Source organism: Spermophilus citellus (assembly GCF_964194105.1).
Source record: "Spermophilus citellus genome assembly, chromosome: 3".
Classification (NCBI taxonomy): Eukaryota; Metazoa; Chordata; class Mammalia; order Rodentia; family Sciuridae; genus Spermophilus; species Spermophilus citellus.
The window spans coordinates 17,279,998-17,307,046 of NC_138184.1; the positions used below are offsets into that span (position 1 = coordinate 17,279,998).

Genomic DNA, 27,049 nt, shown 5'->3' on the forward strand with positions numbered 1-27,049 from the left:
TATCACAGTTCCAAGGCATGGATAGGACTAGGAGGTCAGCTATGGGTACTGAATTTACTCAGCCCACTCCATCTTGGCCATCCAGGACTCTCTGAAAGGCTTCCTGTTCTCTCTAGAGGTCTTTCCTGCCCTGTGATCTATATTGGAGTTGGATGGCATCTTGGCACAACTCTAGCCCAGCACCTCCTCCATAGTGTTTCCTCTTCTCTGACTGGCTGTTCCTTCTAATTGTTGGCCTTCCAGAGAGCTTCTCTTGCTGGACTGGGCTTCAAGGTGAAGTAGCTTTTATAGAAAGCACCCTGACTTCAGTGGTCACCAGTTCCTCCATATTACAAGTGCTGTCTCCACACATTGTCTCCTGCTGAGGAGCCTCACCTCTGGGGTTACACTCTTGGCTTCAGGTGCTGGCTCTGTCCCTCTGGAGACCCTCTTGTTCATGCTTCAAGGGGTCTTGGGCAAGAACAGGAGGAGGTAGATGCTCTGGCTGCCTTCTTGCCACAGGTAGTATCTAGTATCAGTATCAGTAACCCTGGCAATAGGAGTCCCTCCCTCTCTCCCTCTCACTGTCTCACAGCTCCCCCTCCTGGCTTATCTGTGTCTTGTGGGCAGCTGGTCTTAGCTCAAGACTTTCTCACTTATGTGACTTTAGTCATCCCTCAGCTGACCCCTGGGCTGCACTGGCTCTTCTTTCTGCGTTTCTTTTTTCTTTTCTGTCTTTTTTTTTTTTTTTTAATATTTTTAGTTGCAGATGGACACAATACCTTTATTTTATTTATTTATATTTTAGTTGTACTTGGACATAATACTTTCAATTTTTTTTATTATTTACATGGTGCTGAGGATTGAACCCAGTGCCTGCACATGCTAGACGAGTGTTCTACCATTGAGCCACAACCTCAGCCCTTATTTATTTATTTTTATGTGGTGCTAAGGATCAAACCCAGTGCCTCACAAGTGCTAGGCAAGTGCTCTATCACTGAATCACAACCCCAGCCCTCTCTGTACATTTCTTTGGTGCATCTGGGATAGTCTTAAAACTCTGATCTAGTTGGGTACTTTCATTTTTCACCTTTAACTAAGGCTGCACAGCCAGGATTAAAAGCACAGAAGACCCATTGGCCTTCCAAGTCACACTTATCTAGAAGGACTGACACCCCGAGTCCCATTCTCCAGTTGTACCTGATTCCTTGTGTAATGCTTTGCTGAATATCTTCTTCTCTGCTGAATGTCAGCCCTATTACTGTATGGCATGTGAGAGCCAGATTAACTATGGGCTCCTTGCCTGACTGAAATTGACCTTGCCAACAGTAGAAAGGATCTGACTCCCAAGTGCAAACCCCTCTTCTGATGTCAAAAGAGGATATTCTGTCTTCCCTAGGCACCCACCAAGTGCCCTATGGCTTCATTTCCATTGTTGCTTTGAAGGGAAATTGAGCCTACCCTCTCAGGCTGAGTAGGCTACTTTCCTATTTAACTGGACTTCTGTATTGGGGCTGGAGAGCAACCTATAAAAATCCCAAAGTAGCCAAGTGTGGTGCACTCCTGTAATTCCAGAGGCTCTAGAGGCTGAGGCAGGAGGATCACAAGTTCAAGCCAGCCTCAGCAACTTAGTGAGAACCTGTCTCTAGATAAAATATAATACAAAAAATGCTGGAGATGTGGCACAATGGTTGAGCTCCCCCAGGGTTCTAATCTCCAGTACCAAAAAAAAAAAATTCCCCAAGTAAGCCAATAACTGAGCTGATATTTGCCTGAGAATTCATCTTTTTTTCTTTCTCTTTCAGTGGTTGATATCACAGCAAGTATCCTTTTCTTGTTGGGACCTATGTTTTTATTTTTATTGTTATTGTTATTTGTTTCTATATTGCTGGGGATTGAACCCAGGGCCTGCTGCCAATTAGGCAAGTGCTGTGCCACTGAGCTACATCCCAGGCCTGTGCCTTTCCCTTGAAGGAATTTTCTATTTAAATAAAAGAAATTTGTTAGATTGGAATCTGGAGAATCCTAGCTCTATCCTTGGTTGCCCCTCAAGGCCAGAAGCCTCTTCCTGGATGCCATGTTCCTCTTCATGCCTCCGTTACCCTGGCATCTGGCTCCACACCCACCTGCAACAAACTCAGGGGGCACTGGAGAATATGAGAACTTGGAACACCAGGCACATGTCTGCAGTGTTAGAACGCTGATTTATGGACCTTTGAAAATTGACCTTTTTGCAGTATCTACTTCCTTAACTGGACATCACTAGATCCCACAGTTTGAAGATGTTAAATTTGAAGCAGCAAGTCTGTTGTCTGAATTGTACTGTCAAGAGGTAAGAACACACTAAGTTTTGTGAAAACCAAAGAATCTCTCCCTTTTGGTGTGACAGAGTAACACCTTGGGGTTCACAGAATCTGAAATCCTTTCTGGCTTTTATTTATTTTTTTTTAATATTTATTTTTTAGTTGTAGTTGGACACAATACCTTTATTATATTTATTTATTTTTATGTGGTTCTGAAGATCGAACCCAGGGCCTTGCAAGTAGAGCAAGCACTCTACTGAGCCACAACCCCAGCTCTCCTTTCTGGCTTTTAATACTTCTAATCACCATTATCCTTCAGCATTTATAAGGGGTTAGTTCAGGATCCCCCTCCAATATGATAGTAGACAGAACCTACACATCCTCCTATGGACTTCTTTTATTACTTTATTCTTTGTGGTGCTGGGAGTCAAACCTGATGCATGCTAATGAGCACACACTCTACCATTGAGCTTCCTACACCCAGTAGCCCCTCTCCCATATACTTTAAATTGCCTCTGTATTATAACACTTAATGCAATGTAAATGCTATACAAAAATTTGTCATGTTGTGTTGTTTAGGGAATAAGGACAAGAAAAATAGTCTGTATGTGTTCACTACATACCCAGTTTATTTTTCCCTGAATATTTTTGGTCCATAGCTATCTGAATCCATAGCTGCAGAACCCATGGACACACATTGCCAACTGTTTTCTACTTCCTACACCCTAGTACCAGGGTTTCTGTGAGTAATCATTTGCTAACAAGGGCCAGCCGATTCCTTTTCTACTGAGAAAGCAGCCTTGTTCCTAGCCTAATAGGTCCATAGTTTGTTTTGTTTTGTTTTTTCTCCCTAGCGGTGGTGCCAAGAATCGAACCCAGGGCCTTGTATATATTAGGCAAACCTATACTACTGAGCCACATTCTCCAGCCCTAGTTTGACTTATTTATCAGTTGCAGTTGCAGTTGAATATTGCCTTCCCCACTTCGAAAAGATTTATGCAGTGGCCTAGGCAGTGAGAATTGTGTGTTCCATGTCCCTGGCGTATCTTTCTGGTCTTAGAACATGAAAACTGGGCACTGGCATTTTATTTGATGGAGCAAGATTTTGAACTGAAACTACTTTCAGTTTAATTGAATAAAAAGGTTTTTTTAAGGGCTGGGGCTATGGCTCAGTGTGCTTCCTTGGCACACGTGAGGCACTGAGTTCAATTCTCAGCACCACATAAAAATAAAATAAAGATATTGTGTCCACCTACATCTAAATATATATACACACACACACACACACACACACACATACACACACACACATATTTTTTAAAAATAAGAGAAGTTATTTTAAGAGTAGTGCAAAAACTTCCCAACCAGTGAGTTCAGTAAAATCTTTTTTTTTTTTTTTTCTTTTAATAAAGTAACTTGGCAACCCAAAAAAAATCCTTTGGTAAGGACAAACAGGACCGGCCTTCTGGCACAGCAGCTGCTACATAAGGAATCCAGCTTGATTGCCAGCTTGTTTTTTTTTTTCCTCCTTGAACTTGACTATTTCCTTTCAGAATTCTGTTGATGCAGCAAAGCCACTGCTGAGGAAAGCAATTCAGATCTCACAGCAGACCCCATACTGGCACTGCCGCCTGCTCTTCCAGCTTGCTGTGAGTACCAGAGGTCAGGACCTTGGGGGAAAGTGTATCCCAAGTACAAATAACAGCAGAGACCAGGATGCATAGGTTCCCCTCAGGCTGCTACCCCATGTGGGTGGGTATATAAGGACTTTTCTGTAACCTGCTAACAGGTGCCCTCCAGCCTCAGTCCTTAACAGCATCCCTAGCTTGCGCCTTGCTATTAGCAGTGCCCCAGGCTCTATGAAGTGCCATAGCACCTGGGTAATCAGTGGAAGTGCCTGTCTCCCTGGGGCCTTGTGTTAGTTGGGCATCTTCAGTTTCTCCTCCCTCCTTGCTCTTCCCCTATGTCCATTACAGTTGGGAAATGTTTCCTGCCAGAGGCCCTCTGAGTTCTTTAAAAGCTACACAGAGAGCTGGGAATGGTGGCACAGTGCCTCAGTCTCAACTATTTGGAAAGCTGAGGCAGGAGAATTGTCTGAGCCAAGGAGTTTTGAGACCCACCCTGGGTAACATAGTGAGACCCATGTCTCAAAAACAAACAAAAATATGCAGAGGCTGCCTATTAGACAATGCGTGCTGAGTCAAGCCTTATTTCACAGTGCCCCACTCATGGGGACTGACGGGGCATAGCCTCATCCTGGGTTCTACCCTATTCCCCCCACAACCTACCTTGAACTCCTCAGATGTAGGTGGTGCCCAAATCCCTGTGTGCCAAGATACTTAGATAGGTGGGCTTTCTGAGCTGGGCCTTTCTAACTCTGTTGGAGGGGCAGGTGGGCCAGCACCTCCCCTTCACTAGGTACCCTCAGGCAGATCCTTGGCCAGCATTTCCTGACTTGAGATGGCCTGGAGGGCAGGATGGCCCACCTTCCGTGACAGCCAGCCCTATCACCCACTTGGGCACACAGCATGTTGGCCCTGGGCCAAAACTGCCTATCCAGAGGAACTCCTTATTACAGAAAGGTCTGGCTGAGAGGGTCCCCCACACACACTATCTCCTTTAATCTTCCCACACACAATTGTGCCTGTTAACAAAAAGAGAAGTAAGCTATGCTTTGAGTCACTCACCCAAGATCACAGAGTTATATGCATAGTGAGGAGGAACCTGTGCTCTAAAGTGTAAATCTGCAGGTGACTTTCAGCCTTTTGAGGCTTTTGGATTTTCAGCAGTTAAGGCTAGATGCTTGCCTTGAAGGAGTTCCTCATCAGCCCCAGAGCACACCACAGATGCCCTCCTCAGGAGACCCAGGAAGCACCCAGACTTTCTTACCTTGGACACTCACAGGACCTTGGGAGATCTGTGCTCATGAGAATGAACTACTGGTTCTATACCCCATTAAGTTTAAATGCTGTATACTATAGGTAGGGTAGAGGCCTATACTCAGAGCAATTAATATTGACTTGATAAAGCAAAACAGGAAGGCCAGGCTCTGTAGAACACAGATTTGGTAGCAGCTGTCATTGTTCTTTCTCTTCTTTTTAGCAACTGCACACACTTGAGAAGGACTTGGTGTCAGCATGTGACCTCCTGGGTGTAGGGGCCGAATACGCCAGGGTGGTGGGATCCGAGTACACACGGTAGGCACCCATTCCACCCCTCCCGTCTGGCTTAGCCATTTTATTCCTGAGCACAAATAGGATTTTAGTGTGAAAAAAAAAAAAGCGCATCCTTTTGCATAATAAGAGATAAGCAAGTTAACGGTACAATGAGATGTGTTTTATCCTGTGGTTTATAAAGTAAAAAAAAACTGGATAGGGCTGAGAGACAGCTGAAATTGTCTACAGAGTTGGCACTTATACATTTCCAGCATATTTTGAAATAACAAGTGCTCACACAATATGCTTAACTATTGCTCTTTATTGCAAAGATGCACCCTCAGTGGCACGGGGCATGCACAGCACAGACCATAGACGACTTCACCTGCTCAGGCCACTGAGAAATCTGGATTAAGAACAGGAGGCAGGGCTGGGGTTGTGGCTCAACGGTAGAGCATTTGCCTTGCACGTGCAGGACCCTGGGTTCAATCCTCAGCACCACATAAAAAAATAAACAAGTGAAATAAAGTTGTTGGGTCCTTGGGCTGGGGATGTGGCTCAAGCGGTAGCGCGCTCGCCTGGCATGCGTGCGGCCCGGGTTCGATCCTCAGCACCACATACCAACAAAGATGTTGTGTCCGCCGAGAACTAAAATAAATAATAAATAAATTCTCTCTCTCTCTCTCTCTCTCTCTCTCTCTCTCTCTCCCCCCCTCCCTCCCCCTCTCCTCTCTCTTTAAAAAAAATAAAAATAAAAAAATAAAGTTGTTGGGTCCAACTACAACTAAAAAATAAGAATATTAACAAAAAAAAAAAAGAACAGGAAGCAGATTAAGCCACTGTTTATGTCAAGGAAGGGACATCAAGATCATGTTATGTGCAAAATTGCATGGACTGTTGTTCAAGAGTTAGGGGCCAGACACCATCATCATTCCCTTTGTACCCTCGGTGAAGGCTTCCTCTTTCCCCAATATAGAAGAATCCTCTTTAGTAGTGGCTCCATACAGCAGTGCTCTTATTGTGTGCAAACATGTTGGGATTCTGGAAAATGCCCACACTGGAGAACTTCTTGACCCATGTGCATGTATTCTGAGGCTAGGCTGTAGACTTTCTAGACCCTCCAGGTACCAGGAAGCTCCCTGCAGGCTATTATCACTGGGACACTGTCGAAGTATTCAGAACCATCACTTGGCTGCCCTGTCCTGGGTTGATGGTGGTTACACTGGTTGACTTAAGGGCACCATATTCTAGACCCTCCCTGTCCCCTACATTTTTCTACTATAGCTGAGTCTGTGGTGACATGCCAGGCTGTTGGGCTCTGGGTTTTTTCAGCAAATCTCAAAGCCACCCTCTGAGGAACAGCTGATCACAGAAAACATTCACTTGTGAGCATTGCCCAGACAAGCCTTCTTGGTTACACAGTTTAGTTTCACATGGTTTGTGCTGAGTGGCCTGGTGGACACCCACCAAGGTTCAGTGCTTACAGGTCCCCTGGCTCAAAGCCTTGTGTCAGCAACATAGGGCCTCCTAGACTCTGCATTTTCTGTGTGAAAACATGGGGACCTACATGAACTTCTTTTCTGTAATTTAAAAAAAGCTTAACCCTAGAGTGTGCAGGAGATGAGAGAACAACGAAACAGGACAGTGTTTAGGCAAGGGAAATACACTCCCTGGTGCATGTCCCCACTCTGTTCCTTGACCTCCTGTCATAGTTTCCTCACATTTAAAATGAGAGAATAATGCCTACTTCATAGGGTCTTGGCCATAGTATATAAGGACCCTGAGAAAACTGGGAAGACAAATGTTTAGTATTAAAACAAAACAGGGCTTATGGGCATGGCTATTACAGCTGCGTTTTTGTGGTTTGGGTTTTTTTTTTTTTTTTTTTTTTTTTTTTTTTGCAGTTCTGGGAATGGAACCCAGGGCCTCATGCATGCTTAGTCAAGTGGCCTACCACTGCACCACACCCCCAGCCCTAAATCCAGGATCCTCTCAGCCCTAATGCCAATGCAAAGAGGCACCTTTGGAGCTGAGGTGGGGAAGAGCACCCTGGCTGTCTGCTAAACTTTCTTTACGGTGCTTATCTTATCACTTGTGGCTAGGAACAGCTGTAAATGCTCTTTTAGAATCAGTGGTGAACACCCATGATTTCAGCTACTTGAGAGGCTGAAGAATCACAAGTTTGAGCAACTTAATGAGACTCCTGTTTTAAAATAAAAAGGAGGGGCTGGGGATATGGCTCAAGCGGTAGCGCGCTCGCCTGGCATGCGTGCGGCCCAGGTTCGATACTTAGCACCACATACAAACAAAGATGTAGTGTCCGCCAATAACTAAAAAATAAATATTAAAAAAAAAAATTCTCTCTCTCTTTAAAAAAAATAAAATAAAAAGGATTGGGGATGTTGCTCAGTGGCAGTATGCTTGCCTAGCATGCATGAAGCCCTGAGTTTGATCCCTAGTACAGTAAAAGAAAGAAAGGGAGAAAAAGTAGAAGGATAGAGAGGCAATAGAAACCTTCTAAGGATAGAGATGAGGCTGCTGATATGCCTGAGCCTTTCTGAGTTGTCCTCTTAACCCTGAGAGGAACCTAATGGGGGGCTTTGCCTGTGTCACAGACAAGACAGTGGGGCATTGAGGAGTCCCAACTTGCTCTTACCCTCTGTGTTCCCTCCTTCCAGGCCCACTGTTTGCTGTGTCACAACATTGAGATAGATGATAGTAAGTGTGCCATCTTCCACCCTGCCTGGAACGTGGTCTTCTGGACTTTGTCAAAGCTGTGCAAAAATGTTAATGAAGATAGAATTGGACAAAATGCAGCTGTCTTGTAAATAAGACAAACCTCACTGGAGACTGTTTATTGTCATCCACTTAACTACCCCCAAATCAGCCCATTAGGTCCCTTGAGCATTTGGGCAGCTAGTTAGTTATTCTAGGAAGATCCTGGCCCCTCAAAGATCTGACTTATCTCTGTTTTCCAGGGCGCTGTTCCTGCTCAGCAAGGGGATGGTAAGTTGATGCTGGGCAGGAGAATCCAGTGTAGCCCATGTTGTGGAAGTGAGGCCTGACCCCCCACACACAGGGTCTGCATACATCCCACCCACTCTCCATGATTTGGCCCCTCAGCTGCCCAGACTCTTAGAAATGGCAAGCAACCTCAGGGTGAGGGCTGTGTGCTCTTATGGGGTTCAGAGTTGAAACTCTGGTTCCAGGTTGTGGAATTTATGCTGAGGAAGGAGCCTGACGAGGGTTTCTTTCAACCTGGCTTTGCTCCCTGGGGTGGTGGTAATGTCTCATAGTAGGTGGTTGGGGAGCTCTGCATCCATGAGGGCTCCTATAAACACTGAAATACAGTGCTTGTACCTTTCTTTCCCCAGCTGCTACTGATGGAGCGCAAGTTGCAAGAAGTACACCCACTGCTGACCCTGTGTGGACAGATCGTGGAGAACTGGCAGGGGAACCCCATCCAGAAGGAATCACTGCGAGTCTTCTTCCTGGTGCTCCAGGTGACCCACTACCTGGATGCTGGGCAGGTGTGTGGTGCCTCTCACAGGAGGGCTCTTCTGGAGAGTGGCATGGATGAGTGCAAGCAGCAAATGGAATGTGGGCCTTGGACTGTGGTAGCATTGTCATCACCCTGATACTCAGAAGGTCTATTATTCTGCCATGTGCGCACACGCACACAAAACCCCATCCTGCTCTGGCACACCTGCTGGCGCCATCATCTTTCTGGTGTGTCTCTACAAGCAGAGAGTGCTCTGTAAACAGGGTCTATCCCAATGGCCCCGCCCTCACTCAGGAGTAATGATGAATGAACTCACACTCATTCACTCAGTACATAAACAGTTAGAGCCCTTTAAGGGCCAATTGGGAGATCTATGAGAGTACACCCTAGCAACTGCTCTAGAACAGTTGCTCACAGTGTTTGTCCATCCCTTTCCCCAGCAGATGATGGCTTTGTGAGGTTTAGGGACTAATGCCAGCCATAACCAAGACTCAACTGAGTAGTACTGGTGTGGTTGAGGAGAGGCTTTGTTTGAGCACCTGTACCTGTGCTTGTGTGACCATCTCAAGCCTTTTTGGGGGTGTGAACTACCTATGTACTTCAGTTCTACCCCCTACCTCCATGGACCTACCACAGGCGGGGCCTCTCTAAGGAGGCCTCAGGTGGAGACTGACAGTAGTGAGAGTCCTAGAAAGTACCAAGTGGTCCTCTCATTAGTTAGAGGCTTCCTCAGTTCCCTCTATCAGTGTCTACCTTTGCCCATTGGACTGAGCTCCTTGCTCAGCAAATTACAGCCACCATTTTCAGTGGATACTGAGGGCCATCCAGATACCCAGTGTGACCTCAGGACAGGGTACCTAGTGCAGACAAGCCATTTAGTAAGAGCTGCAGTGCTGGAGGGACTCCTGGACACTGGAGGCTACTTCCCATGCCCAAAAGCTACCTACCAAATATGCGTCCCTACCCCATACTCAACCCAGCTAATCCCTGGGAAAGGGGGACTTCCTGCAGGAGGTAGATAGGGCAGAAGGGGACAGTGGACACTCCTAATAGAAGAAGCCGAGGGTGGCAAGGTGGGAATGGGCAGACTCTTAAGCATGGGTGCCACCTGCATGCTCCCACAGGTGAAGAGTGTGAAGCCGTGCCTGAAGCAGCTGCAGCAGTGCATCCAGACCATCTCCACACTTCATGATGATGAGATCCTGCCCAGCAACCCTGCTGACCTCTTCCACTGGCTACCCAAGGAGCACATGTGTGTGCTTGTCTACCTGGTGAGTTCCATCTGGTCCTAGGTTGGGGACAAGGAGAGGACCCCATTGACCTCTGCTTGCTGGTCTTCTTGCTAGGTGACAGTGATGCACTCCATGCAGGCGGGCTACCTGGAGAAGGCACAGAAGTACACAGACAAGGCCCTCATGCAGCTGGAGAAGCTCAAGAGTAAGTTGGACTCACAGCGCCCCCTGATGGGAGGCTCAACATGGTGCCACCCATGCTGGATCTTACTGATCGATCACAGCAGCAGTCTCTAGTTGGCAGATCGGGTCTTTCACTCACCGTGGCAGATGCCTGCAGCCAACATGAGAGCAGAGCAGAACAAGCTTAAGATCAAGGGGAAGCCCCTGACTGGCCAGGGCCTCATTCCATCTCTGTCCTGTCCATCCCAACTATACAGAGTGGCCATGTGAGTTAGCAGGGCCCTACTCAATACTTGCCAGTACAGTGTTGCTCAGTCAAGAAAAATAGGGGTGTGCCAGGGCAGTGGTGCACACTTGTAATCCCAGCAGATCGGGAGGCTGAGATAGAAGGATCTCGAGTTCCAAGCCAGCCCCATCAATGGCGAGGCGCTTAGCAACTCAGTGAGACTCTCTCTCTAAATAAAATACAAAATAGGACTTGGGATGAGGCTTAGTGGTTGAGTGCCCTGAGTTCAATCCCTGGCACCAAAAAAAAAAAAAAAGAAAAAGAAAAGAAAAAGAAAGGTAATGGTGCCACTTGTTATCAATTTTGTGACATGGACACACTCGGGGTAAAGCTGCAATTACAACTTGGCTCTCACTGACCTGTGGCAAAGTCTTTGGAGGTTGTGGATTGTGAATTACAGATGTTGAGCTATTTAGTCCATCCTTTGGGAACAGGATATTAGTGTAGCTTCAACCCAGAGCCCCCAGTATGTGTGGCTAGCCCACAATCCCCATAAATCTGCTCATTTGCTTCCTATGTCCTCCTGAGTACCACTGGGAGAAAAGTCTTCAGAACTACGAAACAACAAAACCCAAAGGGACTATGATTCTCTTTCCCTGTGTCTGTGCTAGGAAAAGATTTCACCATTTGGTTCTAACAGAAGGATAGCTGCGCAATGCTTCCAGGAGCTTCCTAGGGTCCTTGCCACTTCTGAGACCCTGTTACACAGCCTAAAGATTCAAGTCAACAGGACGGGGGTTGTGTCTCAGTGGTGGGGAGCTCATCTAGCACATGTTGGAGGACACTGGGTTCAATCCTCAGCACCACATAAAAAATAATAATAAATGGATTAAAGTCCATTGAGTCCATCTATAATTAAAAAATAAAATAAAAAGATTCAAGGCAACTTCGATACTAGAACCTCCTTGTCCAAAATGCCCTTGAGCACCTATTGACGGGTGATAATATATTAAAGATAAATCATTCGAGGCCTTTTTTTTTTTAATATTTATTTTTTAGTTTTCGGTGAACACAACATCTTTATTTTTTGTATGTGGTGCTGGGAATCGAACCCAGCACCCCATGCATGCCAGGCGAGCGCTTTACCACTTGAGCCACATCCCTAGCCCTAGGCCTTTTTTTTTTTTTAAACAAGACAGAATCTTGCTGTATTGCCCAGACTGACCTTAAGTTTCCAGCTTATGTATTCATCTTGTCTTAGCTTCTTGAGTAGCTAGGGCTACATGCACATGCCACCATGCTCCATCAAAAGTCACTTCCTACCCCAAACCCCAAGGCCTGGTGCATGCTAAGCACATACCTTACCACTGTGTACACGCCCAGCCAAAATTCATTTATTCATTCACTCATTTATTTATTTTGATGCTAGGGATTAAAACCAGAGGTGCTTAACACTGAGCCACATCTCCAGCCTTTTTTTTTTTTTTTTTTTTTTTTGGTGTAGATGGACACAATATTTTTTCATTTATTTATTTATTTAAAGAGAGAGAGATAGTTTTGGCGGACACAACATCTTTGTTTGTATGTGGTGCTGAGGATCGAACCTGGGCCGCACGCATGCCAGGCGAGCGTGCTACTGCTTGAGCCACATCCCCAGCCCATCATTTATTTACTGTTATGCAGTGCTGAGTATTGAACCCAGTGCCTCACATGTGCAAGGCAGGCACTCTACCCCTGAGCTACAGCCCCCGCTTTTAATTTTTTATTTTGAGATAAAGTCCTGCTGAGTTATGTAGGCTGTCCCTAAGTTGCTGAGACTGGCCTTGAAATTGCAGTCCTCTTGGAGTTTTTTGTTTATTTGTTTGGTACTAGAGATTAAACCCAACATGCCTAACCAGTGAGCCACATTTCTCAGACCTTTTCGTATTTTTATTTGGAAACAGAGTCTCACTAGTTGCGTAGAGCCTTGCTAAGTTCAAAACTTTGAACCCATGACCCTCCTGCCTCAGCCTCCCAAGCTGCTGAGATTATGGGCATGTGCCTGGCAAGATTTCTTTCTTTTAATACACTCTCACTATCAACTCCTAGCTTGGACTACATTTCCTCTTCTGAACAAGGAGATGAGCTCCCTTACTTGGGCAAAGTAAGGATATCAGAGCAGCGTGATAGGAGGCAGGACTGGAGTCAGTGCCTCCCTGGGACGCTTTCAGCCTCTCGTGTCTGCTCACTCCTAACTCTTCCCCTGCCCCCAGTGCTCGACTGCAGCCCCATCCTGTCCTCTTTCCAAGTGATACTGCTGGAGCATATCATCATGTGCCGGCTCGTCACAGGCCACAAGGCTACTGCACTACAGGAGGTAGGGCTGGGGGGGAATACATGTGTGCACCCACACACATATGCACTTATGGGTTGGGAAGGCCAAGGAGCAGGTGTTAGAGTTTGAGACCTGTAAATTTTCTCAATTTGTATTAGCAGGACATCCCATTGTGTCATCTCACTATCACTCAGCAGTTTGTACTCTTGTACACACACTTGTCTGGAGAACTAATATGAAAACCCTCTCCCTATAATTTGCATACCCAGAAAATGTTGTTCATGATGTACAGGAATTTAGGGCTCCCCATAATGATGCTCATACCCCCATCCTGCTCCAGGGTTCATAATCTGCAATGCCCACCTTCCTAAGAAGGCTCTAGGGTAAAGGTACATTACAGGCAAGACATATGTTAACAGACAAAGAAGGTGGGTCACAGATAAGGGTCGCCATCCACAGGGAGTCAGAACCACGTTTTGCCCTTATGGTGGGTACATCCTCTGGGACTCTGTTCCAGTCTGGAAGGCAAGATGCAATCATACCTGTTATCTTTAGGGTTATTTTCCAGTGCTGCTCAGAAGCAGGTCCCAGGTTATGGGCCTGTAACCCTAATATGCTCCCTCCTACAGATCTCCCAGGTCTGCCAACTGTGCCAGCAATCTCCCCGACTCTTCTCCAACCATGCAGCACAGCTACACACACTGCTGGTAAGTACCCTCCAGGATATTGAACAATGCCCCAGTACCATCCTGATAGGATCTTGAACATTTCCAATAAAGTGCCCCATGACACCACCCCAGGCAGTATCTGGAATGTTCCTAGTGAGCTTTGTTCTGTTGAGCATCTCCCTGAGTTTATAGTTGCCCAGGTCTGGCATGACAATAGCAAGTGCTTTACCTTTTTGCTTCTTCGTCAGGGTAGAGCCCAAATGCAGCTGGTTCATTTGAGTCATTTGTCACGGCTGCTGGATGCAGCCATGGGAGCCCCCTGGGGACCACCCCATCACATCACCTTCTTCTTCCAGGGTTTGTACTGCGTCTCTGTCAACTGCATGGACAATGCAGAAGCACAGTTCACCACTGCCCTGCGGGTAAGGGGCCACCTCTTCCCTCCTCGGTGTGGGCAACATTTCTGTATAAGAAGTTGGGAGTAGTCTGTTTCAGTCAACTTTTTCGCTGCTGCAACTGAAAGACCCAACCTTCACAACTATAGAGGAGGAAAGGTTTATTTGGGGGCTCACAGTTTCAGAGATCTGAGTCCATGGACAGCTGACTCCGTTCCTCAGAGCTCAAGGTGAGGCAGGACATAATGGTGGAAGAGTGTGGCAGAGAGAAGCAGCTTACATGGTGATCAGGAAACAGAGAAGCTCCACTCTCCAGATACAAATATAAACCCCCAAAGCCATGCCCCCAAGTCCCACTTCCTCTGGCCACACCCTACCACTTCACTTACCACTCAGTTAATCCCTTTCAGGGGGTTAATTCACCCATTGGGTTAAGGCTCTCATAACCCAATCATTTCTTCTCTGAACCTTGTTTTTTTCTTTTTTTAATATTTATTTCTTAATTGTACACAATACCTTTATTTTGTTTATTTTTATGTGGTGCTGAGGATTGAACCCAGCTCCCATCGCACGTGCTAGGCGAGCGCTCTTCCACTGAGCCACAACCCCAGCCCTTCTGAACCTTCTTGAATTGTCTTGCATGTTTCAGAAAACTCTGGACCTCCTCAGTCTGCCAGAATCTTGTAGGCAGGATATGTGCTACTGGGTTCCCTCTTGCCTAGAGGCACTTGCCCAGCCCCATTGGGAGGCAGGGTCTGGGCACTGTTTAGGCTGTTTAGATTGGTTCCCAAAAAGAGCTAGGGACCACCCCTAGCCATCAGTACCATCTCTGGTCTCTGACACAACTTCACTCATCTTCCAGCCTTTTGGGGCCAATAGCTCCCCCAGTGGAGAGCAGTCTCCCCAAGACCAGCTTGTGCCTGTCAGCGTGCACTGACTACAACCCAGAGGTCACTAGCCATTGTGTAGATGGAGAGGCCACCTGAGTCTCAGTCCCGAGAGACAAACAGAAGATGTACCAAAATGTAACATGTACTGAGAAAGGGATCAGGGTGGTTTCTCTCTCTTTCTCTCCTTTTTTTTTTTTTTTGTAAATGTCCCATAAAGTTAGTAAGGGATTTATAATGGAAAGAGTTAATGACTGTGCTATTCTTGGATATAGAAGGTCAGTGTCAGAAATTGTGGGGGTGGGGGATGAAGTTTCCAAAATAGCCATGGAGCTTTCCAAAAGCTATGGAACTTTTGGGTGGCTGTGACCCCAAGTGGACCCCAGTATGACATAACAGCATATGACCTGGCTCCTTAATGTTCCTATCGCCTATTCCAGCTCACCAACCACCAGGAGCTGTGGGCCTTCATAGTGACCAACCTGGCGAGTGTGTATATACGGGAAGGAAATAGACACCAAGAGGTAGTAGGTGACATGCTTCATGTTTGGTATCCTTTCTCTCAGTTCTCTTATTTGGGGTCTTATTTCTCTTATTTGGTTTCAGTAAACCCCAGGGTATTTACCTTTTGGCACGGGGATAGCTCCCATCCTGAGAGGCACACAGGCTGGACTAGTGGCTGTGGTTGGGGGAGGTCAGGTTTGGGACAAAGCATTCCCAGAGATATGTAACACTTCTCACTGTTGAAAATGAACTGTGCTTTATTAAATTCCATATAAAAAATCCAATGTCTCATAGCCTAAGCTGTCTGCTTTAGAATTTCAGGCAGGCCTTAGGGCCCTGTCCTGAGCAGTTGTATCTAGGGCAGTCATGTGTGCTTTGCCTATAGGGTGTCTCCATGCCCCAGCCTCAGCTGATTGAATCCCGAAGAGTCCGGTCATTCATTAGCTATTGAGTTGGGTGGAGGTGCCCAGGGCTATCCTCATAGGCCTAGTACCCTCACATGGTCTTCCCAGACATTATTTACATGAGTTAAATTCCTCCCACCATCCCCCCCTTAACCCTACAATACACCCCCACGCCTCTTATCCTTAAATCTTATATAGTCATTCCTAGGGTCCTCCTTCAAAGTGTCCCAGATTCTCTTCACTCCCACAGCCTTCGTTCTAGTTAAGGCTTGTCTGCAAAAAGAGCTGACCTCCCAGATTCCGGGTGGTTTATCAGGCTACAGGGAGCAGAAAGCCCAGCCCCAGCCCCAGTAGCAGTCAGGAAGCAGCTAATAGGGTTGTCTGAGGGCCAGACGAGGGGTGGGAATATGACATAGAAGCCCCTGATTGCCTGTTTTCTGCCCTACCTGGCTTCTAACTAATGTTTTCTGTCCATAGCTGTACAGTTTATTGGAGAGGATAAATCCAGACCACAGCTTTCCTGTCAGGTGAGCAGTTGCAGGTGCCCCTTCCCAGGTTGTTTTAGGCCCTCTGCTCTTTGGGTAATGTGAGTTCTCTGGGACCCTAGACTGTCTCATTCATTCTGGCACCTCTGTGCACCCCATCCTTCTAGACTGTATTGGAGGGCTCTTGGAGATCCCACACAAACATACTCCCTTTGAATAATCAGTTCTTTCACAAAAACCACCTGTAGGTGACACTGTGTTCTCCCCACAGCTCACATTGCCTCCGAGCAGCGGCTTTCTATGTGCGTGGGCTCTTCTCCTTCTTCCAGGGTCGCTACAATGAGGCCAAGTGAGTACAGAGCAGAGGTTGGTGGATGGACTGTATCCTCAGTTTATTCCTCTCCATCCCACAGCCTTGACCCAGGCCCCCACTAGACCCAGTGCCCTCTTTAGGCTGCCACTGCCTCTTGTCTAAAAGATGTCCCTACAGGGTGTCAATATCCATGTTCCCCTTGTGTAGACGATTTCTGCGAGAAACTCTGAAGATGTCCAATGCAGAGGACCTGAACCGACTCACAGCCTGCTCCCTTGTGCTCCTGGGCCACATCTTCTATGTGCTGGGGAACCACAGGGTGAGTTCCTGGCCTGGACCCAGGGTTGGGGCTTGGACAGAATGGGGAAGCACCATCATATAGCACAATGTTTCCAATCCTGTGACCTGGATGAGCACATTTTGTTAGACTGCATTGTACTGGCACCACTCCTAAAGCTATGAGGAGCTGAGTACTAGACCTGTGAGGCTGCCCTGAGCTGTCACAGGTAGTAGCAGTTTCCCTCTCCTATTTGTTGATGCCTAAGGGATGGACAGGCCTATTGCCAAAGAGATGCCTTCTCTCAACCAGACTTCTGTGGATTCTGTCTACCCAGCACACACTGTCCCTTGGGGCACAGTGAATACCTGGGGTGTACCTGTCCCAAGCCAGCAGTCTTTGATGAGATTCCTGTATCTGAATGTTGCCTATTGTCACCCATGTGACCTCTTAGGACTTTTAATTTTTATTAAAGATATTTTCCCATTCTATAAAGTATGCTTGCCGGGTATGGTGGCACATGCCTGTAATCCCAGCAATGCAGGAGGCCAAGACAGGAGGATCACAAGTTCAAGGACAGTCTCAGCAACTTAGTGAGGCCTTAAGTAACTTAGGGACACCCTGTCTCAGAAAATAAAAAGAGCTGGGGAAATAGTGCCACGAGCACCCCCATTGGTTCATTCCCTGGTACCAAAAAAGAAGAAAAAGAAAATATGTTCATTGTAAAAGGCTGAGAGAACTAGGAGTGTAGGTCAGTGGTAGGGCATTTGTCTCTCATGTGTGAATCCCTGGGTTCAATCTCCCATAACACACCAAAAAAATTAATTAATGAATGAAAAGCCTGAGAGGCAGAGAGGATAAAATTTGTCATCCACATCCAGCCATTTCCATTGCCTACCTCCTTCCCCCTCACAAGTTGGTTTGTTGGGGTTTCTGTTTATTTGTTTATTTTTGGTACCAGGAATTGAACCCAGGAATGCTTAACCACTGAGCCACATCCCTAACCCTTTTTTTATATTGAGACCTCGTCTCTCTAAGTTGCTTAGGGTCTTGCTAAATTGCTAAGGCAGGATTTGAACTTGTGATCCTACTGCCTCAGCCTCCCAGGTTGCTGGGATTACAGGCGTGCGCCACCACAACCATCCCCTTTTTTTGCTTGTTAGGCTTTTTTGCAATTTTTTTTTTAATCTTTTTTGCAATTTTTTTTTTAATCTCACCCGTCTTCATACCTATCAGAAGCTTTTTTTTAAAATGCTTTTTTAGATGTTGATGGATCTTTATTTTATTCATTTATTTATATATGGTGCTGAGAATCAAACTCAGTGCCTCGCACATGCTAGGCAAGTGCTTTGTCACTGAGCCACAACACCAGCCTTGTTTTGTTTTTTGTTTTTGCTCCACATCCACTAAATAAGCACTGTATCACTGAGCTATGCCCCCAGCCCTTTTTATATTTTATTTTGAGACAAGGTTTTGCTAAAGTTGTCCAGGTGGGCCTTCAACTTGTGATTCTCCTCCCTCAGCCTGAATTGCTAGGATTACAGAGATGCATCTCCATACCCAGCTCACTCCTTCTTAAGGAGTTTGGTGCATCCCCCTCCCTAAAGCAATGAGGCAAGCCTTTGCCGAGGCCAGTGGGCCCTGCAACTTAGGTCTTAATGATCCCATGGCCTCAACACTAGGGATGTTGCCACCCTGAAGGAGAATAAGCTATGGGTTTGGTCTTGTGAGTGTAGCTGCACTCCTATAACGTTCTTTCCACCTGCCCCATAGCCTCTGAGTATAGTGAGGGTCGCATGTCCTCATTGAGCAGCATAAGTGACCTTGGTGTGTCTTGAAGTGTTCAACTGAGGCCCTGCTGAGTGTTGGCATCCCACCTCAGGTCTCAGGACAGTGGCTGTGATTATCCCACATAGCAGATGGAGAGATTCTGTTCACATAGCCCCAAACTACAGACTCAGGATTAGAACCCGGAGAGCATTGTTTCAGAAGCCACTTGACCTGGGCAGTGTGGAGAAAGCAGCTCTTTAGCTGCAATTCTGACTGTGTCAAGTGACACAGAGTATCTGACAATTTACTGGGGAACCCACACACTGACCCCTGTATGCCTGGGCCCATGTGGGGTAATATAGAGCCTCCAGGGTCCTCAGACCTAGGTCCTGGCCTGGAATTCACAGCCAGACACAGCAAAGCCAGCTCTATGAGGTCAGGGCTGTGGGTACCCATGGAGGCATCAGCCTTAAGGACCTGAGTAGAAGAAGTGCAGGATAAGAATGGTCAGGCGGGGGGGGGGGGGGGGTGGAGGCTGGGGTTGTGGCTCAGTGGTAGAGCGCTTTTTTAGCATGTGCAAGGCTCTGGGTTTGATCCTCAGCACCACATAAAAATAAAATAAAGGGGCTGGGGATATGGCTCAAGCAGTAGCGCACTCGCCTGGCATGCGTGCGGACCGGGTTCGATCCTCAGCACCACATACAAAGATGTTGTGTCTGCCGAAAACTGAAATATAAATATTAAAATTCTCTTTCTCTCTCTCTCTCTCTCTCTCTCTCTCTCTCTCTCTCTCTCTCTCAAAAAAAAAAAAAAAAAAAAAAAAAACCTGGTTTCTAGTTGGGTTCATTTACACATGCCTATAATCCCAGCAGCTCGGAAAGCTGAGGCAGGAGGATCCCAAGTTCAAAGCCAGTCTCAGCAATTTAGCAAGAGCCTGTCTCAAAAAATATAAAAAGGGTGGTGATATACCTCAACAGTTAATTCAGCATTTAATCCTTAATACCAAAATAAAAGAGTTTAATCCTTAGTACCAAAAAAAAAAAAAAGACTAATTTCTTTTTTTTTTTTTAGAGAGAGAGAAGAAATTTTGTTTTAAAATATTTATTTTTTAGTTTTCAGCAGACACAACATCTTTGTTTGTATGTGGTGCTGAGGATCGAACCCAGGCCGCACGCATGTCAGGCAAGCGCGCTACCACTTGAGCCACATCCCCAGCCCCAAAAAAGACTGATTTTTATAAGGCCACCCCAAGCCAGCATCAGGAGCCTTGCCCAGGAGAGCTGAGGGAGGCCTGTTCTTTCTGTCAGCGGTCAGAGGACCCAAGTGTCCACAGACAGCCCAGCCTGGCTATCATCCACTCACCAGTACCTCAGGCCTAGGGGAGAGCAGTTTTTTTGCCATAATTGTTGAGTTTGCAAGAGAGTTTAGCTAAATTTTTCTTTTTAATTGTAGATGGACATAGTACCTTTATTTTATTTATTTATTTTTATGTGGTGCTGAGGATCGAACCCAGTGCTTCACACATGCTAGGCAAGCGCTATTACCACTGAGCTATAACCCCAGCCCCTTAGCTAAATTTTTAAAACCTTTCAGGCTTACCTGGAATTCATGTTCAAGGTGTACTCTGTGACAGTGTGGAGTTGATAGGCTTTTTTATCTTAAGATAGAATATCCCTACATAAGCTGGGTATGGTGGCACATGCCTGTAATCCCAGCAACTGGGCAGGAGGATCATAAGTTTGAGACCAGCCTCAGCAGTTTAGCAAGGCCCTAGTAATTTAGTGAAACCCTGTCTCAAAGTTTTTTTTAAAAAGGGGGGGAGTGGGGCTGGAGATGTGGTTTAGTGGTTAAGTGCCTCTGGGTTTAATCCCTGGTCTTCCAAAAAAAGAATATCCCAGTCCAAGTATCATCATGAAAGCTGGGTCTTGGGGATTGAGATTTTTGTGGGTTTTTTTTTTTTTTTCTATCTTTTTTTTATTTGTTGTTTTTAGATGTACATGACAGAGTATATTTTGACATATCATACATACATGGAAAATAATTTTCCATTCTTGTGGTTTTACATGATGTGGAGTTTCACTGGTTGTGTATTCATATATGACCATAGAACAGTTATGTCTGATTCATTCTACTGCCTTTCCTATTCCCGTCTCCTCTGCTTTCCCTTCATTCCCCTTTGTCTAATCCACTGATATTCTTCCCTCCTCTCCTTATTGTGTGTTAGCATCTGCATATGGGATTGGGTTTGATGCTTTGTATGTCTTGGTATATGACACATATTTCATGGGCTGTTGGTAGCTGTTGCACAGAGAGTTCTCCCAGCCTCATCCTGAGACCATCAGCACTCAATCCTTAGCCAGACACCATGTAGGCTATATAGTACAAGCCCATCCAGTAGTTCTAGGCCCTCATCATGGGGACAGGGACATGGCCCCTGATGGACTTCACAGGGCTCTTCCAGACTCATCATGGAGATATTGGGGCTCCTAAGTAGGGTCAACACCAGGCTATTACATAAAGAATTTTGAGTCAGAAGTCTCACACATCCTGGCACCCACAGAGCCCCACATGTCTGCAGCAGCCTCTCTAAAACCCAGACTCCTGTGTCAAAGACAAACTTCCTGCTTGCCAACCGACAGTGCTACTGGTGCAGCCCCTTGGGCAGGCTGCTGGCTGCCCTTCTAGATTCAGGGATGCCTGAATGAGTTTCCCTTTCAAATCAGTTCTTACTGTGGGTTCAGAGCTGACTGGCCTCAGTATCTTTCTCCATTGGAAAGAAAGGCACACAGAGTGGCCTACTGTTGACTGTGCATGTATGAGGAAATGCATACACAGCCAGGAACAAAGGCAGTGTTATTTCTAAAATAGACAAGGAGTACTTCAGAGAAGATCATTTTAGCTGGGCTCAGAGGTTAGAATAGGAGTTTGCCAGGCAGCAGCAAGAGCACAAACAGCAGGGTTTGGTAGGTGGGGCCCAGCTGTACCTGCCACCAGCCCCTCAGTCCCCCCTCAGCTGCTCTTCATTGACAGGAGAGTAATAACATGGTGGTGCCCGCCATGCAGCTGGCCAGCAAGATCCCGGACATGTCGGTGCAGCTGTGGTCATCGGCCTTGCTGAGAGGTGAGTACAGAAGCCACTCCTCCTCCTCAGCTCTGGCCTGGCCCTCCCTAGAGATGAACACAGCTGATGAAGCCCTACTCATCTGCTCAGACCATGGCCCCAGATCTAGTATGAGTAGGGCACGCTTCTCCAGGGGACCCTGTTTGAGGGCAGTGTATCTGGGACAGTTTAAGGCATCAGGTAAATGCAGGGTCTTGTTTGGTCTCCTCAGGACCTATGAGGATGGAACATGATCTCTGGTTGACTGATCAGGGATATGACCCGTGGCCCTCTTGGCCTTGGTTCTTTCCCTCTGAATGCAAACATTTGTCATCCCTGTCAGGCGGACCAGTCCTGGGTGCAGGGCAGGTGCTCAGCAGGTATCAGTCAGTGTGACTGCAGCACCTTACTTATATATAGAGGAAACAGATTTTGAGACTCACCAAGGGTCCTGGGGGGAGGCTCAGGGCAGGTATTGGGTCATGTTTGAGCTTGCTGGGCCACAGGTTGGGCATTGGGTGTCCTCTAGCAGGCTTTCACGTGCCCAAGGGCTGGCAAATAACTGGCCATCCAGCCTTCACCACCTGTCCAGCCCTGTCTACCCCATGAGTGAGGGTGGCACATGGGCTTTGATATCCCTGAATAGTTTTAGGATCTCAGATGACATGTGTCCCACCCTCAGACCTGAACAAAGCCTGCGGGAATGCCATGGATGCCCACGAAGCTGCCCAGATGCATCAGAACTTCTCACAGCAGCTGCTCCAAGACCACATCGAGGCCTGCAGCCTCCCTGAGCACAACCTCATCACGGTGCGGACACAAGGGAGGGCTGAAGGTGGAGGGCCCCTCGGGCGGGCTCACCCACCTGGGGGAGGAAAGGGCGTGTGTGGCTGTTTTTCTTTTCACTGTCTTAAGCTCTGACTCAGTCAGGAGATGCCTCTGATGAGGGAGACTGCCATGGGCACCCACTCCCCAGGGAGTGATGCAGGGAGCCCACAGACTCGGGTGTGGAGGACAGGGGTCCTGGCTAGGTGATCAGCTCTAGGGAACTGCGTTCCAGACTCTCCCTAGGAAGATTCTGTGGCACCTCACCCACCTGTGTCCTCTCCTTCCTACAGTGGACAGATGGCCCACCCCCCGTGCAGTTCCAAGCTCAGAATGGACCCAACACCAGCCTGGCCAGCCTCCTGTGAGGCCCCTGGAGGGGACTTCCCAGCTCCTAGGGCCTCTGTGGGGCCCTGTGTCCCCGACTTCCACCCAGATGGCAGTTGAGCTCTCCTGGAGGCACGCTCACTTGGGTTTCCCAGGTTTCTTCCCCAACTGTCTCTAAGAGCTTCCTAGTCCTGGGGAGTGTGTGGGCCAGTTCCTGCCCTCCTAAAAGGGACAGCTGGCCAGCCCTGCCTTGTGCCAGGAGCCCCTGGTGCTAAGGCTCACAGGTGGGATGTTGGAACTGACTTTCTAGAGCCATCCTTAAAAGTGGACTTCAACTACCAGGCCTGCTTCCACATCTGAGTCACACACCTGCGGAGAGTGTCTGGTTGGGGAATGGGGCACAGACCCCAGCCAGCTCCTGATCCCATGTGCCAGGATGGGCAGTACCTCGGGGTCATCGCCTTGATGCTGGGCAGGGGCTGAAGTGTGTCGTCTTCTCTCAAAGCACCTTCCAGAGCCCAGAGGCAAGACACCAGTTTCTGGCCGTATTTCAGAGGGAAGAAGCAATGGCCCACATATGGGACAAAGCACAAATCCCAGTGCTTCTCCCAGCTTGCCTTTCTCTCCGGCATCTATTGCTCTGACAGCCGGGGCCTATAGTCAGGGGCCCTCAGGGACCTAAGAACTCAGCTTCCAATCATCTGCACCTTGACTGGAGTCACCCCCACGCCTTGTGGTGTGTGCTCGTGTGTGTGTGTGTGTGTGTGTGTGTGTGTGTGTGTGTGTGTGTGTGTACGTGTGAGAGAGAGATTCTCAAAGCTGAGACCCCTGCATTTCCCCTGTTGTGTTGCTGTGGAGAAGCAGTAAGCAGGGGAGAGGGGCGCTTGCCCAGATTTGAGACCACCTCTTGAGCCCAATTCAGGTGTGGGGCAGAAGCTCCCCCTCACAAGGGTCAGAGAGGTCTTCTTCCTGGCAGCTCTGTGGCCTTTTCTGCAGAGGAATTTGTGGGCAGTGGCTCAGCCTCGTAACCCCACCCTCATCCCCACTAGGCCCTGGGGGATGGCACTGAAGCCTCTTCCTGAGCCAAACCCAGACAGCAGTGCTTGGGTTTATGCTCTTTTCTTTGATAATCAGGAAGGTGCCCCAGTGTTTGGTGGCACTGGGAGCATCTTCCTGCCATGGGATGGTGGGCTTCCAGGTCTCATCACCCTTGCTTCATGAAGACTGCTTACAGCATTGGTATCTGGCTGAAGGGACATTAGATTATTCAGGGTTCCGAGGCCTTGGCGTGCCTTGGCTACAGGCAGGTCATCAATAGCTCCCTCACTTGCTGGGCCACCACCCACAGCCAGGCTGCTCTCTAGGTCAGAGGCAAAGCTGATCAGAGCGACAGGGCTGGTGGAGGGTGTCCTGAGAGGACCTTCCATCCCTGAGTTACCAGAAGGAGCCTTGTGCCTCTCAGTGATGCCAGTAGAAGAAGGTATGGCACTGGCCAACAAGATGTCCCTGTCTTGTCTTCCTCCCAAGCTGTGGCCTCTGTTAAGCTCTACCATGATGGATCCCCCTATAGGTGACCCTCAGGTCCTCCCCTGAGATGGAAATGGAACTCTTCCATCTCCATGACCTACTCCTGCTGCCTTGGACCCCACACTGTCCCCCTCTTCAGACCTGCATTCACTGTAATCAACGTTGTACATCATGTTTGTCTCTGCCTATTTATTTAAGTCTGTTTTGCTTCTAGGGCATTTTGTATGTAGAGCAGTTGAAATGAGAACCTCAAAACTTAACATCTGGCCTGATGTTAAAACGCTTTTAGTGACTATCCTGTTATGTATGTATATGTAAAGTTAAGGATAAGGTCTTAAGTTTACAATTAAAAACTTCTGTACCCGATATTTGATGTTCACTCAAGCGTTATGGAAGCCAAATTTTGTGTGTGTGTGTGTGTGCGCGCGCGTGTGTGCGTGCGTGCTTGGGTGTGTGGGCATGCACACATGCAGCACAAGTATGTGCAAATTTAGAACCTCACCTTCACAGCAGCACCTTTCTGTCACATACAGCTTTTGATAAGTACCTTCCTATGAGTCAAAAATCAGTTTCTATTTTAGTCGTAAGAATGGAAGGCAGCCGGGCACGGTGACACATGCCTGTAATCCCAGGGATTCAAAGGGGCTGAGGTGGGAGGATTGCAAGTTTGAGGCCAGCCTCAGCAGTTAACAAGACCTGTCTCAAAAAAAAGGCTGGGGATATAGTATAGTGGTAGAGCACGCTTGGGTTCAACCTGCAATAACCCTCAAGGAGATATGGCCTTCAGTATCCTATGGCTGAGTATTCAGAAAGAAATGGAAACTCCAGATGGGGCAGAGGGCTAGCAGAAAGATTCTGTTAGCAGGTAGCCTGCTGAAAGCTGGTTAGATCATGTCACTGCCCACCCTGCAGGTTGGTGGGCAGGAAGGGAAACCCATGTGTTCCCTCACAGATAGATACACAGCTGTCACCTGCTGGTAAGGTGAGGATCTTCTTGGGACCTGCACTCGACCCTGCTTATTGAGGACACAGGCAGGGAAGTCAGAAATGCTGTCCAGTGTGATGGGTAAATTTGTTGGTTATGTCGTCTCTTTTGCTAAGGTTTTGTAATAACTATGTTGGGCATAATGTCTTAATGGGTTTGTAATCTTAAGGTTTTAGCAGCCCATAACTTCAGCTGGTGCTTTTAATCAGGAATTTAAAAATTGTAAATACAAAACATTGTTTAAAAGAAATAACCACAGAACATAGCTTCCTGTAGATTTCTTTTCCTGTATATTCAAAGTAAAATAATTTACAGGCTGTCACTTGTCGTGTCTTTGTTCTATAGCCCCTCCTGGTGCCATCCCAGAGATGGGCTGTTGCCCTTACTCCATGGCCAACTGGGCCCCTATGTGTTAGGGATTACAGGGTCTTAAGCTAAAGGTGCAGGAATGCAGAATCAAACCCAAAAATTTTTTTTCTTTTTTTTATTAATATTTTTTACGCCTTTATTTTATTTGTTTATTTTTATGTGGTGCTGAGGATCGAACCCAGGGCCTCACACATGCTAAGCGAGTGCCCTACCACTGAGCCACAACCCCTCTCCTCAAACCCAATTCTTGATGGGAGCTTGGGTCTTTGTCCCCCTTTATTGATGATGTTCCTCTGGTCCAGACCCACCTAGAAGGGAGGGAACACCTGCTACACTAGCACACAAGGCCCATTTCCCTCCCTCTTACCTTTGTCTTGCTGTTCCCTGCTCTGCATAGACAGAGTTTCTCATACTCTGCTGTCCATTCTTAGACATGTGCCTGTGGTGGTTTTTTCTGTCTATGGAGGTGAAATTCACATAATGTGAACTTAACTGGTTTTGTTACAGTCCTTTATTTGTTTTGCAGTACTGAGGATATAACCCAGGTGCACTTCACCCCTCAGTTGCATCCCTAGCCCTTTTTATTTTTTTATTACAAGTCAGGGTCTTGTTAAATTGCCCAGGTTGGCCATGAACCTGTGATCCTCCTGCCTCAGCCTCCTGAGATGCTCAGATTACAGGCATGTGCCACTACAATTGTTTTTTGTTTGTTTGGGGTTTTATGTTTTGGGGACCCTGGGAATTGAACCTAAGGGTGCTTAATCACTGAGCGACATCCATAGCGCTTTTTTTTTTTAATTTCGAGGTAGGGCCTCACTAATTTGTTAAGGCTGAACTTAAACCTAATATTGTAATTCCTAAGCCTCCTGACCACTAGGATCACAGGTGTGTGCCACCGTGCCCAGCTACATTCATCTTTTGATGGACGCTTGAGTTGTTCCCCACTTGTGGTGACTGAATAGTGCTGCTACAAACGTGTCTATACCTGGTTTTATTCGAATGTGTGGGGGGGGGGGTTAAATTTTTAGTACCAGAGATTGAACCCAGGGGCACTTAATCACTGAGCCACATCCCCAACCCTTTTTATTATTATTTTATTTGGAGGCAGGGTTTCACTAAGTTGCTGAGGCTGGCTTTGAACTTACAATCCTGCCTCAGCCTCCACAGTTTTCCCATTTCTTTCATTTGTGGGGGGCTTGTTTTTTTTTTTTTAGTGTGTGTGTGTGTGTGTGTGTTGTTTTGTTTTTGTTTTGCTTTATGAATGCTAGCCAGACACGATTGGCCACACCCCAGCCAACCCATGTTTTTAATGTGCACAA

General features: G+C 47.2%; 1 protein-coding gene across 7 annotated transcripts in view; it reads left to right on the forward strand.

Moving 5' to 3' along the window:
• The window catches only part of MAU2 (MAU2 sister chromatid cohesion factor), a 34,115-nt gene extending 10,107 nt beyond the window's left edge, over positions 1-24,008 (forward strand). Inside the window, exons 2-19 of one of the 7 annotated variants that reach the window (XM_081287995.1) lie at positions 1,785-1,802; positions 2,246-2,311; positions 3,836-3,931; positions 5,385-5,479; positions 8,416-8,443; positions 8,812-8,967; positions 10,064-10,210; positions 10,286-10,376; positions 12,833-12,936; positions 13,524-13,601; positions 13,919-13,984; positions 15,285-15,371; positions 16,230-16,279; positions 16,509-16,586; positions 16,758-16,869; positions 21,628-21,718; positions 22,380-22,507; positions 22,823-24,008. In XM_081287995.1, the coding sequence (XP_081144121.1) occupies positions 1,785-1,802; positions 2,246-2,311; positions 3,836-3,931; positions 5,385-5,479; positions 8,416-8,443; positions 8,812-8,967; positions 10,064-10,210; positions 10,286-10,376; positions 12,833-12,936; positions 13,524-13,601; positions 13,919-13,984; positions 15,285-15,371; positions 16,230-16,279; positions 16,509-16,586; positions 16,758-16,869; positions 21,628-21,718; positions 22,380-22,507; positions 22,823-22,969 (1,638 nt within the window). In that variant the 3' untranslated portion in view covers positions 22,970-24,008. Of the gene's footprint in view, positions 1-1,784; positions 1,803-2,245; positions 2,312-3,835; positions 3,932-5,384; positions 5,480-8,134; positions 8,156-8,415; positions 8,444-8,811; positions 8,968-10,063; positions 10,211-10,285; positions 10,377-12,832; positions 12,937-13,523; positions 13,602-13,918; positions 13,985-15,284; positions 15,372-16,229; positions 16,280-16,508; positions 16,587-16,757; positions 16,870-19,434; positions 19,805-21,627; positions 21,719-22,379; positions 22,508-22,815 lie in introns of those variants that run through there. The other 6 variants (XM_081287990.1, XM_081287989.1, XM_081287993.1 and 3 more) reach the window with 6 other exon arrangements.
• The last annotated feature ends 3,041 nt before the right edge of the window (positions 24,009-27,049 follow it).